The sequence below is a fragment of the Crinia signifera genome, chromosome 3 (assembly GCF_055691185.1).
Source record: "Crinia signifera chromosome 3, ASM5569118v1, whole genome shotgun sequence".
In the NCBI taxonomy this organism is placed as follows: domain Eukaryota; kingdom Metazoa; phylum Chordata; class Amphibia; order Anura; family Myobatrachidae; genus Crinia; species Crinia signifera.
Window position 1 is genome coordinate 124,498,854 of NC_139219.1, and position 13,259 is coordinate 124,512,112.

The 13,259-nt window shown below is 42.3% G+C and overlaps 1 protein-coding gene across 1 annotated transcript in view; it reads right to left on the reverse strand.

Annotated features, from left to right (window-relative positions):
* LOC146062909 (chitin synthase chs-2-like) overlaps positions 1–13,038 on the reverse strand; it is a 99,072-nt gene extending 86,034 nt beyond the window's left edge. The window contains exons 1-3 of the mRNA XM_083174918.1: positions 12,927–13,038; positions 11,699–11,867; positions 3,530–3,619 (exon numbers count right to left, since the gene is read on the reverse strand). Of these exons, the coding sequence (XP_083031044.1) occupies positions 3,530–3,619; positions 11,699–11,867; positions 12,927–13,038 (371 nt within the window). The remainder of the gene's footprint in view (positions 1–3,529; positions 3,620–11,698; positions 11,868–12,926) is intronic.
* Between the last annotated feature and the right edge of the window lie 221 nt (positions 13,039–13,259).

Here is a 13,259-nt window from a genome sequence, read left to right on the forward strand (position 1 = left end):
ATGTAGGAATAAAGTCACGTCTGCATTATATTATACTGATACCAATACAAATCCCTTCCCTGGTGTATATCTGTGCATTCATAAATATTCAAGGACTTTGGATGCCTCATAAGAAGTAACATTTCTTGGCAACTTTTTTGCAACCCCAAGGACACAGAGACTTATTGATTAGCTAGGCTCAGGCTTGGTAGAGTGGCCAGGTCAGCTGATGAGGAGGATGTGGCCACGCCTCCTTTATTTAGTCACATTCCCCCACCCCAGTATCCAGACCCAGTTAATTTCAGCAGCATAGAGTCACCACACTGTTACCACCCAGACAGTTATCATCCATGAACATACCTTACATTTCTACACCTAAATGCATGTTCAAAGCTAAAAAAAATGTTTGCATGAATTTAGGCATATCCCGTGACTTTGAGTGAGGCTCAGTAACTTTGACTTGGCCTCAGCTCAAGGTGAAGAGAAATGGACATCCCTATGGCATCCCTGGGTGTTTGCTACCAACGAATGACACAAAATGCCAGCATCTGTCACATTGTAGGTGCCGCACTGCAGAAAACACAGTCACACCCACAGTTCTGGGATCCATTGAGTGAGAAAAGGGGGTGTTGAGATGTGAAGCCAAGCCCTCCCGTGAAGCCATGCCCCCTTTTCTCTGCATAGCTTTTCACTCAAGTCAGATCATGTGTATTTGTTAATAAGAACATACACAAAATCATTTTCATTCTAATTATATTTTGCTTACTGACTAATTAGCAGACAAATGCAGAAGACAATAACTAACTTGCTTACAAGTTATAACTTAATTACTAATTTATAGGCTAGACCTACATATTACTTTCTGACAATTTTTTTTTACTTAATGTCCACGGAGCAGCACTCGGAAACAAGGTGGACACACAAACGTAACTGCAATGTTTCAAACCATTGCAATTATGTTTGTGTGTCCACCTTGTTATTTTCGAGTGCCGCTCCACGTATGTGTTGCATATTGAGCTCCGATTATGGGGGGGGGGCTTATGATGAAGTTATCAGGACCTGAGAATCATATATATATTTACGAAGTTTACGTTTCATTTTGGAAGATGACAAAGAATTGTTATATGAAATGTGATTGGTGTATCACGGTTATAGTTATAATTGTACAACTGATTAGGTGGTACTAAGTCCAGCGCTCTCCGATTAACCCCCTTTCTTTTATATATATATATATATATATATAAAAGAAAGGGGGTTAATCGGAGAGCGCTGGACTTAGTACCACCTAATCAGTTGTACAATTATAACTATACCCGTGATACGCCAATCACATTTCATATAACAATTCTTTGTCATCTTCCAAAATGAAACGTACACTTCGTTCAGGATGTAAAGTTCTTTATTGAAACCCAACGTGTATCGTCAGAACGATTTCGAAAAGAAAAAATCGAAAAATTATGATCTAAGAAAAACCTAATATATATATATATATATAGTATATTGAAATTCTCCAACAAAGGAATAATCCTAAAGGTTTTACTTTATTGGTCTTATTCCATAAGGCAGATACCTTTGTAAGATTTGATTGAGGGCTTTGGATAGATAAACCTCAAAGGATAAAATAATTTGACCCCAAAAAATGGGACCAACTTCCAGGAATGTCCAGGTGATCGATAATCCACCCTCTTTAGAGCATATGGAAGGTTAAATAAGAAATAATTCCTAATTTCAGCAATCAGTGCATGTGTCCTCCTGCAAGCAAGTCCAAAGTCTTGGCACTAACGTTAAGACTAAAATATATATATATATATGAGTTTTTCATTGATATTAAATTGATATTACAGTATAATTTTTATATTATTATTATTATTATTATTAAGAATGTGTCTTAACACTTACTTGCTGTCAAGGTTTAATATATGTTTTATCAATGCAGTTCCACACCTAGTTTCATAATATAAAGACACACATTGCATGTCTCTTAACATAGAGGCCCTTATTCTGATCTGTGCGGAAATTCCCGCATTCTTACGGAGCGGTCCGCACGCCACGGCGTTTTGCCGCATGCGGCCATCGTCCGTCGAAACGCCCACGTGTCCTCCGCATTCGGACGGACTCACTCTTTAAGAACAGGGCGTGTTTACGGACGACATACAAAGCATGCGTGTGCGGGAGAAACACTCCGATTCGGCACGGTATTACAGAGTATTACAGAGTATGCTCGGGAATACCGCATCCGAACGGGAGCCAAGCGGTGCTACCGCACGTAAGCGGAGTATTTACGCCAAACAACCCACTATGAAGTATCTTCTGCAATACATCACATGACCCACTTATTCAATTACCTATCCTCATAAAAAACTGCTTATTTGGAATTGGAATCAATTAGATGCCAATATATCCTTACAAGCATGCCTAACACATGCATTGCACACATTAACCCTTACAGCAATTGAAGTGCAATGGTTTCAATTAAAGCACTGACAAGCGTCCTATTAGTGAGTAATGAGTAAAGGAGTAGATTCTATTGGGTTCAGGTGTTAATGGTTGTAGTCATTAGGCGTACGTTCGCCTACCGCATGAACGAGTGGTGTCCGCAAAGCAATAGTACACTTGTGGACACCGCACATTTCTGCCCTTTTTGATCGCGTGCATTCGGAGTGGTTTCCGAATGTACGCCCCCCAACATAAGTGTACTCCCCCGTGTCCGCCCATGTTTCCGCCCCGTTTTGCCCACTTTGAAACTACGCCCATGTGTCATTCCGCATGACGCCCATAATACGCCCCTATTTCCCGACTGATAGCGGTGAACAGTTTTGGACGGGATTTGCCCGAACTGGTACCGAGTCAAGGCGTGGCACATGCGCGTAGCGTTCTCCACGCATGCGCAGACGCCATAAAGACGCGATCCGTAAGTACGCGGTAAAGTCCGCGTCAATCAGAATAAGGGCCATGGTCCATAGACCACTAACATCATTGCAGCAATGCTATCTGCTTGATAGGTCTACAGTGTCTGGGTCAACAGTCAATAGGTCAACACCAAAAGGTTGACATTCAAAAGACATCAACACAGTGAAAAGGTCTACATGGAAAAGGTTGACACATGAAAAAGTCGGATTTTTATTCTTTGTTTTGTTGAAATTTTATGGATTCTGATTGGAAATGAGAAAGTATGCAGAGCGCAGTGGTAGCAGAGCAAGGCATCACGCATGAAGCATGGCGAGCAAAGCAAGCCATGTAAGGGTAGGCCCAACACTAATTGGGGTCCATGTTGACAGCTGTTGACATTTACACCATTTTAAACAAAAAAAGCATATCTTTGTAGGTGTAAATGTTTTATGTCAACCTTTTGCTTGTGTCGATCTTTTGGCAATCTTTTGCATGTAAACATTTTGTCATTGTAAAACTTTTGTATGTCGACCTTTTACTTGTCTACCTAGACACTGTAGACCTTTCCATCCACACCCAGAAGAAATATACAGTTAACAATACTATTGACTTGTGGTATAATATTTGGAATGTAGAAAAAACAAAGGCCCTTCTGAATTACCTGAATATTGATGTGAGAATTTTCTGCATCTCGTTAAATGTCTCATGCCACATTGTGGCGCATAAATAGATCATCACATTGTCTGTGGATCTAGAATAAAATATAAACAAATATCTTAAATTACATTGCACTGTGTTAGTCTAGTAACATAGTTACTCTATAGCAAACAGAAATAGGTACTTGTGTATTATCACGGCTTCCATCTCACCCCATCTCATTGCATACCATAAGGCTTAATATGGTATGCAATGAGATGAGATGTGCTGCGATGGGACCCGATCTTATACAATTTAAAATTGTATACCATTGTATATGGCATACGATGAGATGAGATGAGCAGAGATTTTAAATTGTATAAGCACACTAATGGGTGCTTTCAATGTTAATTGCCCCCCCTATAAGATTTTTTATTGTATAAGCACCCTAATGGGTGCTTACAATGTTAAATGCACCCCCACGCCACCCCCACTATCAATGCCAACCCTAAGTGTGGCGAGCGCAGTGAGCCCGGTCGGGGCGGCGGTACACTTCCTCCGACCTTTTCATACCCCCACTATCCATGTCGGCGTGGAGTTGATTTCATATAGTGTGGCGAGCGCAGTGAGCCACCGAGCCCGAAGCATGGCGAGGGGACGCGTAATACATGTAAAGTAAAACGCGGCCCCTCGCGGGGCACGCTGCGCTCGCCACGCTTCGGGTTGGCGTTGATAGTGGTGGTGGCGTGGGGGTGCATTTAACATTGTAAGCACCCATTAGGGTGCTTATACAATAAAAAATCTTATAGGGGGGCCAATTAACATTGAAAGCACCCATTAGTGTGCTTATACAATTTAAAATCTTATCTCATCTCATCTCATCGTATGCCATTGTATGCCATATACAATGGTATACAATTTTAAATTGTATAAGATGCCATAAGATGGAAATTGTGGGAGCCGTGATAATACACAATTACCCAGAAATATATTGTAGGTTTAATCAAAAAAAATCAGTAACATTATTTTAGTGTGCGACAGTGGGTAAAGTACTGTATTCGTTAAATAATTTCAGCAGATATTTATTTTATTATGCAGCGTTCATCATGCTGCATTCTTTTACCATCCACCAGCTTTACTTCACTGCTTTCCATTTAATGGAAAATGCATATTAGCAAAGTTATACTGCTTTTTCACCAAAATCCCAGATCCAAAACGGTATTTGGAACATGGTTTCAATCCATGTCAGATCCGGAAGTTACACTGCAGTATGGAACCGGGATATTCCCAGGTTGACACCATTCATACTGCACATGTGTGCAGAGTCTTGAAGGCCTGCATTTAGAGATGACATCTCGGAGCGCCGGGAAGTCTGGTTAAGGTTCCCCTACTAAATGTTTGAAAAGCTTCCGAGCTGCACCCAGCCTCCTTCTGCCCCGTGGCCACCTAGAGGTGACAAAGAAGGCGACACCTTTGTGCTAGCACCGCTGCTGTCTGCATAGTACAGCAGACAGCAGAGGAGGCTGCATGTGCTCAACCACCCTGACTGTCCGCAGCATGCTGTGGTCCGAAGCTATGGGCTCTCCCATTGAGGAAAATGGCCCTGGGTCAGCAGACTCAGGATACCTATTTACACTACCCCTGAACATGAATCTTACCCATGTTTAAACCATAGCCTTAACAGAGTTGGATTGCTGGGTCTTTGGACCCGGGTTGTTTTTAAGTGGGCCATTTACACTGAGGCCTGACCTGGGTCGACTCGGCAATAATCCGGGAAATTGATTTGGTGTAAAAGGGATATAAATAACCTAATTAGCAGTAAAAATATGCACTTTCTATCTGTCATTAAAATAAATAACATAACCTTTATATCACCACTCTAATATCTTAACTGTAAACACATATACTGTAAATACTGAGTATAAATATGGAATGAGGATGATGTACGATTGTAAATATATTATGGGGCACCTTAGGTGTTAGCAAAGAATACATGTACAACTTGTTAATATAATATATTGCTTAAAATCACCAGTTAAATTGTTAGTTATGTTATTATTTATTTCCCAAGCACCCAGTGTGCAGAACACATACATGCATGTCTATATGACACATAGGGGCAGAAGTACAGCTCCAATCATTTTTCAAACACAGCCTATAACATGGCAGTTGCAAAGTGATTGTCTGCCACTTTATCTACGTCATCTGTCCAAGGCTTAGTTTATCTGCCCCATGAAAATGTGGACCAAATCCACAACAATGGAACACCCCTCCTTTCCAAATTTTAGTTTCTCAGACAGTTTTGAGCTCTCTACTCTTTTTGTGTCTTACTTCTATTTGTGTGATTTACCCTTTGTTTGTATATTTTTTTTTTGTATATTGGGGCTAGAGAAATTTGGCTAGACTAATAAACTTCTGTGACAGTCAGTATGGAGAGAAAAAGAATTGTCAAATTGTGATGCACCTAAAGAAAGATATGCACATAAAATGTAACCTTTTATTATTTATTATTATTGTCTTAATGTTAAAAAAAAGCAAAGTATAAAAGAACACACAACAAAAAAGTGGAACAAACACAATGGGGATGTGATTAAAAAGATTGCGGACGTGGGCGTTCAGTAGTGCTTATTTCTTATTTAGACTAATAAATCGGCCCTATTGTAGAAGAAAGAAGATAAAAAAATAAGCCCTGGAAAAGAAGACAGAAGACACAAGACCATCCATGGAGGACCTGGTGAGTAGGATTTCCTTCCACAGGTCCACCATGGATTTTCTTCAGACAGGACGCCGACCTCGGAGCCACCGACACCGGAGCCGCCGACACCAGAGCCAGCGACCTACCGCTGGGATCAAGATAGGTAAGTATCAGTGTGTGTGTGATGTGTGTGTTAAACTTTTATTTAAAATTTGTGTCAGTGTGTTTTGTGTACTATTTTTTTAACTGTGGAACTACAAGTGCCAGCGGGCCCTTTAATGCCCAGCAGGCTGGGACTTGTGGTTCTCCAAGTCCCAGCTTGCTGGGGAGGCTTGCTGGCACTTGTAGTGCCACAGTAAAAAACAATAGTTTAATCTTTTTTTTACACTTGAATCAGCCTGATGCCCACCATCCAGGGGCATCGGGGACAGTACCAGGCTTCAGCCTGGTCAGGTAAGTCCTGGAGGGGGGGGACCCCTTCATTGGGGGGGTCCCCACTCCCCCAGGGCCCCTGGCCAGGCTGACTGGTTGGTAGGTATGAATGCTTTGGCCGGGGGGACTTGTATAAAAAGTCTCCCCCCGGCTGTGGCATTACCCTGCTGGCTGGTTTTGCCTGGGGCTGGTTCTTGAAATACGGGGGACCCCTAGTCATTTTGTCCCCCGTATTTTGGGAACCAGCCCCAGAGAAATCGATGTTGAGATATTACCCCGAATTCAGTGTTGCACTTTACCAGTAATGGTACTTGTGAGTTATCCGGGCTGCCGATTTTGTCCTTAAGTTTGGTTAACTTAAGGACACCTGACCGACGCGATGCCCACGATTTAGCTCCAAATCGGGGGCATCGCGTCGGTCGTGGCCGTTATAAGGGGCCGCGACGCGATGCCCACGATTTCCCATAGACAGTAATGTTAAAAGACACGATGGACCCGATTTCCCATAGACAGTAATGTTAAAAGACGCGATGGACCCGATTTCCCATAGACAGCAATGTTAAAATAAAATTACAATGTGAAATTGGGCAATATGTTTTTAAAAAAAATGTTTCATGGCCCCCCACCACCGTTAACGCCACCCCGCTATTGACGCCAACCCGAAGCGTGGCGAGCGCAGCGAGCCCGCGAGGGGCGGCGGTACGCGTCCTCCGACCTTTTCATGCCCTACTATCCACTAGGGCGTGGAGTGAGAATAGAATAGTGTGGCGAGCGCAGCGAGCCACCGAGCCCGAAGCGTGGCGAGCGCAGCGAGCCCCGCGGGGGGACGCGGACACCTTCACAGGTATCCGCGTGCCCTTGCGGGCTTCACAGGTGTCCGCGTCCCCTCGCGGGGCTCGCTGCGCTCGCCACGCTTCGGGCTCGGTGGCTCGCTGCGCTCGCCACACTATTCTATTCTCACTCCACGCCCTAGTGGATAGTAGGGCATGAAAAGGTCGGAGGACGCGTACCGCCGCCGCTCGCCACGCTTCGGGTTGGCGTCAATAGCGGGGTGGCGTTAACGGTGGTGGGGGGCCATGAAACATTTTTTTTAAAAACATATTGGCCAATTTCACATTGTAATTTTATTTTAACATTGCTGTCTATGGGAAATCGGGTCCATCGCGTCTTTTAACATTACTGTCTATGGGAAATCATGTCGGAAATCGGGTCCATCGTGTCTTTTAACATTACTGTCTATGGGAAATCGTGGGCATCGCGTCGCGGCTCCTTATAACGGCCACGACCGACGCGATGCCCACGATTTCGGGCGCGATGAAAAAATCGGCAGCCCGGATAACTCACAAGTACCCCAGTAATTGATTTATGAGACATCACACCTCAGTGTAGATCAGTGTTTTTCAACCACTGTGCCGTTGCACACTAGTGTGCCTTGAGCTGTTCTCAAGTGTACCTCCAGATCTAGGGATGTCCAAACTAGTTTACAGCCACCACCAGTTCAAGTGTTATTTACTGGTCTCTTCTTTTCATTTAAAGGGCCTATGTGTTTTATTTTTGTTACCTGTGGGGACCAGTGTGATTGTTTTTTTATATGGGAGGAAATAGGTTTTGTTTTTTTCTGTGGGGGCCAATGTGTTTTTCCCTGTGGAGATCTCATGGTGTGCCTTGGCAATTTTAAAATCTTATTTAGTGTGCCGCAAGGTAAAAAGGTTGAAAATCACTGGTGTAGATCATGGGATCTTGTTGAAAAAGTCAGTTTTAAGGACCCATTTTTCATCATCTTTATGATTTGTTTCTCATTTGTCTAAACTCCTGATGAAGTCTTTTTCAAGACAAAATGGGTTGGGTTACGAACTTTTGTTCTGAAAAGAAAAAATCTGATGCGTATCATGGAACTTTTTTAAAACATTCTGTTTTAATTATTACCAATTGTACATTGTGATTCAGTCTATACTAATGGTGAAAACCTATAAGGTGGTGGATAACTTTAGCGCTCTCTATACAGTCCATTTCTACCCTCATTTTGTCTCCCACTAACAGGGGGGATTTATAGAGCAGTCGCTGTACCTTATAGGGCGCACTTGGGGTAATTCTTTGTTCGAGATATATATATATATATATATAGACTTCCAAGAATGAAGGCACACGACACAGGATAAACTATTTCACCGCAGGTGTATTATGGCTAGTAACATCTAGCGCTTTCAGGGGATACAACCCCCGTCATCAGGATGGTAGCCACACAGGTACAATGGTGTAGTCAGACTACACCATTGTACCTGTGTGGCTACCATCCTGATGACGGGGGTTGTATCCCCTGAAAGCGCTAGATGTTACTAGCCATAATACACCTGCGGTGAAATAGTTTATCCTGTGTCGTGTGCCTTCATTCTTGGAAGTCTACAAATTTATTGGGAGTGCACCGACCAAGCTGTCGAATATAATTGGAGTGCCGGCATACATGGAAGATTATATATATATATATATATATATATATATATATATATATATATATCCTGGTGTAAGGGCTGATATCCTGACGACGGGGAGGTTTCCCCGAAAGCGCTCGATTACTGTTATGCCCGAATACAGTTGTTGATTGAAACTACTTTTCCGTGTGCCTCCTTTATTGGACCTTTATATATATATATATATATATATATATATATATATATATATATATATATATATATATATACTGTATTTGCTGGCGTATAAGACTACTTTTTTCCCCTGAAAAACATGCCTCCAAGTGGGAGGGCCGTCTTATACACCGGGTGCACTTATATAACAAACTCTATATTTTGAGTGGAAATGTTGAGGGGTCGTCTTATACGCCGGCAAATACGGTAGTAGTAGTAGTACATTTATTTATAAGGCGCCGCAAAGTGTCCACAGCGCCGTACATAGCAAACAAAAAACAAATGACAAGGTAACATACTGTACAGGGTGTGTTGAAAAATACAGTATAAATAGGGGTATAGCTGGTAGAAATAAAATCAGCATCAGTTCAGAAGTAGGTGTCAAAATTGTCGAGGAGACTGAAGATGAAGTAGAGGAAGGGAAGAACAGGACAGGAGGACAGGTGAGGTAAAGAGGTAGGGTGAGTACGTGAGGCAGGAGGACCCTACTCATAAGAGTTAACATACTAAAAATAGGTGGGTGGACGAACGAAAAACAACAGGATAAGTAGGAACGGAGGGGAACGGAGGCAGGATAGGAGGATCAAAAGAGGTTAGGAGGCGGGATATGCTAGTCGAAAAAAGTGGGTTTTGAGGGAGCGCTTGTAGGAGGTAAGGGAATCAGAAAGCCTGATGGGTGGCGGGAGGTTGTTCCAGTGCAGGGGGGCAGCGCGAGAGAAGTTTTGGACACGGGAGTGGGAGGAGGTGATTAGGTGAGAGGTCAGTCGGCAGTCAGCGATGGATCGAAGAGGACGGGAGGGAGTGTGGATAGAGATCAGTGAAGAGAGGTAAGGAGCGGTGGAGGAGGAGAGGAGTTTAAAGAGAACTCAGAAAGGAATGGGGAGCCAGTGAAGAGATAGACAGAGGGGGGAGGCGGAGGTAGAGCGGCGGGAGAGGAAGATGAGCCTAGCAGCAGCAATAAGAATGGTTTGGAGAGGTGCGAGGCGGGTGAGAGGTAGCACAGAGAGAAGGATGTTGCAGTAGTCAAGGCGTGAGATGACAAGAGAGTGAATGAGAATTTTGGTTGCGTCAGTGGAGAGGAATGGTCTGATGCGTGAGATGTTGCGTAGGTGAAAGTGGCAAGACTATGAGAGAGCACGAATGTGGGGGGTGAAAGAGAGGGAGGAGTCAATGATGACAACAAGGCAGCGCGTTTGGTCGGTGGAGGTGATCTCGGTTTCACCAATGCTGATGGAGATAGTGGGAGAAGAGAGGATGTTCGGGGGATGGAAGATTAGAAGTTCAGTTTTAGCCATGTTTAGTTTCAGGAAGCGTTGGGTCATCCAGGCTGAGATGGCCGTGAGGCATTCGGAGACCTTGGACAGGAGTGATGGGGATAGGTCGGGGGAGGAGAGATAGATTAGGGTATCATCAGCATAAAGGTGGTAATGAAAACCATAGGAGCTGATGAGGGTGCCCAGAGAGGTGGTGTAGAGGGAGAAGAGGAGAGGGCCAAGGACTGACCCTTGGGGAACACCGACTGGCTGCGGGGTAGTAGGAGAGGAGGAGCTCGGAGTGGAGACGGAGAAGGAGCGATATATATATATAGCGGTATATATATATTCCATCTTTGGGAACCCAGCAGTACACACACTACTTCATTGAGCTATTATACGGCAGCTGACAGTGATTAAGATCATAGAGCATCAGCCCATCTTAGTAATTATAAATATCTCTAGAGGAACCTATATTGGTGGATTCCAAGACTTAGTGACTTTTGGACCATTCTGTATTTTTGTGATCCACTTCTCAGTCAGCGATTAGTGTTATCCATCAATCAGACTGTTGTATCTCTGCCCCTGATGAAGTCTTGATAATGACGAAATGCATTGGGATTTCTACACCGTTTTGATGATCACTACTGCAAATGTATTTTAAAAGATTTCTACACTATTATATGACTTATTTTGAAGCTGAGAGTAAATGCATTGATATGCCCGAAGGGCATTTTTTTATGTTACTTTCATGTTTTGTATACTCTTAAATACAGAAGTCCATTTACATTTTAGCGCCCTCTGAAACTTTTCTTTGTTCTTAATTTCTAAACATTGGATCCCGTCTAACAGGGGATCCCTCAGAGGCGCTGCTTTGAGTAAATCTGAGTGCAGATTGGGGACTCCACACCCGCATACATATATATATATATATATATATATATATATATATGTGTGTGTGTGTGTGTATGAGGTTGTGTATGTGTTCAATGTGCTCTGTGTCCAGTTGTAAATGTCCTATAGTGCAATATTAATATACTGAAAATTATTATCTTGTGATACAGTAGTTCTACATTTCATTAATTTAATGATATAACCAATTAACAGATTTATAGGTGTTAATGTTCTATGCATTTACGGAAATTGCATTATACGAACACTATAATTCTTACCTTACTTTTTTTGAATCCAACATGTTCTTACTTAATTTAATTCTTATGTTGAGAAGCGAGGACTGATCAATGAAGGCTGCTTCATACAAGCGACGGCCAAACAATTTAGTTGTCCTTTCAATCCTTTGAACCTTTAATCTACAAACTTTATAAGTTGCAAAGAGGGATCCTATATACCAACATGTGCCACTTATAAACAGGACTATGGCATGATTTGAATTGTTAATATACATTACTTTATGGCACATATGGTGGGTTATTTCCCAAAACAAATTTTTAATCAATGTGCCTCTGTCAAACAATACCGAATTTTGGCAAAAATAGGACACGTTAAATGTTTCAGTTTCAGTGTTGCTTTGTGCTTCCTTGTACTCAGCAATGAAGACCAAGATCAAGGCTAAGATAACTGTTATTGTTGAAAAAATTAAAGGAAAATAAAAACCTTTTTTAACATTGCGCATTTTACATGCAACAACTCCAAACCAATGGCAGAGAGCAGAGCTCAGAGCCTGGATGCCAAAGAGGCTGAGTACCAAATATTGTTCATTCAAGGTTGTAGTCATTATGGCATCCCACTGCTGTCCTTGTAGCGGTACATACATCCCCACCACAGCCACTGTGACCACGATTCTTACAATGCTGCCAAACATATAGAGAACGTTCCTTTCATCGTTTTCTGGTTTTATATCACATCCTGCATTTACTTGTGGTATAAAATTTTCATACCAATTTATTGATACTATAATTGTTCCAATCATTGCAACTGCATAAAATGCAAAACTATTGGAGTCTTCACCCCAATAATAAATAAAAAAGAACAAAATATGGCCAGTTAGAAGAAGAATAAAAGAACAAATAGCCATATACCATCTGAAATTTCTCTTCTTGAATTGATTATATATTTGTAATGCTGCAGGAAGAAAGCAAACACTGCTAAGGACTGTGATGTTAGTAAATAGGTTTAAGTGAGGCATGGCCACTATGATGAGCAGTGAGGATCCAAGGGCAACAAGAAATTCCACAGCAAACACCTGTTTGTAAAAAAAAGAATTTGGTCAGTTTTAAAATATGATTATCCACATTACTGAATTCCAATATTCCCAAAAACAGAATTATAAAGTCAAGTAATAGTCTAGCAAACATATGCTTAAATAAACATTGAAATGTATGTGGTCTGACTCAGAGGAGTCAGGGGTGTGATATATACAAATACTACTTTCAACCTTACCTTTGTGCACGAGAGAAAAAAGCTTGAACTGTCTGCTTTCTCTACCCCTTAATTTTCTACCAAAACCAGTGGTTCTACACAATCCATCATGGCAGATCATTGCATCCACCATCGCTACTTTCACCTGCATATGGCAACTGTGTAGGCAGCTACATGGTAGATCTAAGAATGCAGCCCACATTCACAGCACTCCCATAACAGGCCCATTGGACAGATTTTTTCTCTCTCCCTTTAGGCCACCTCAAAGTCAGTGCCCAGGAACACCCATGGTTTTGCCTCTCCATTACTGATACCAGGGGTCCCATGAGTAACACATGTTGGCAGTGGTTACCA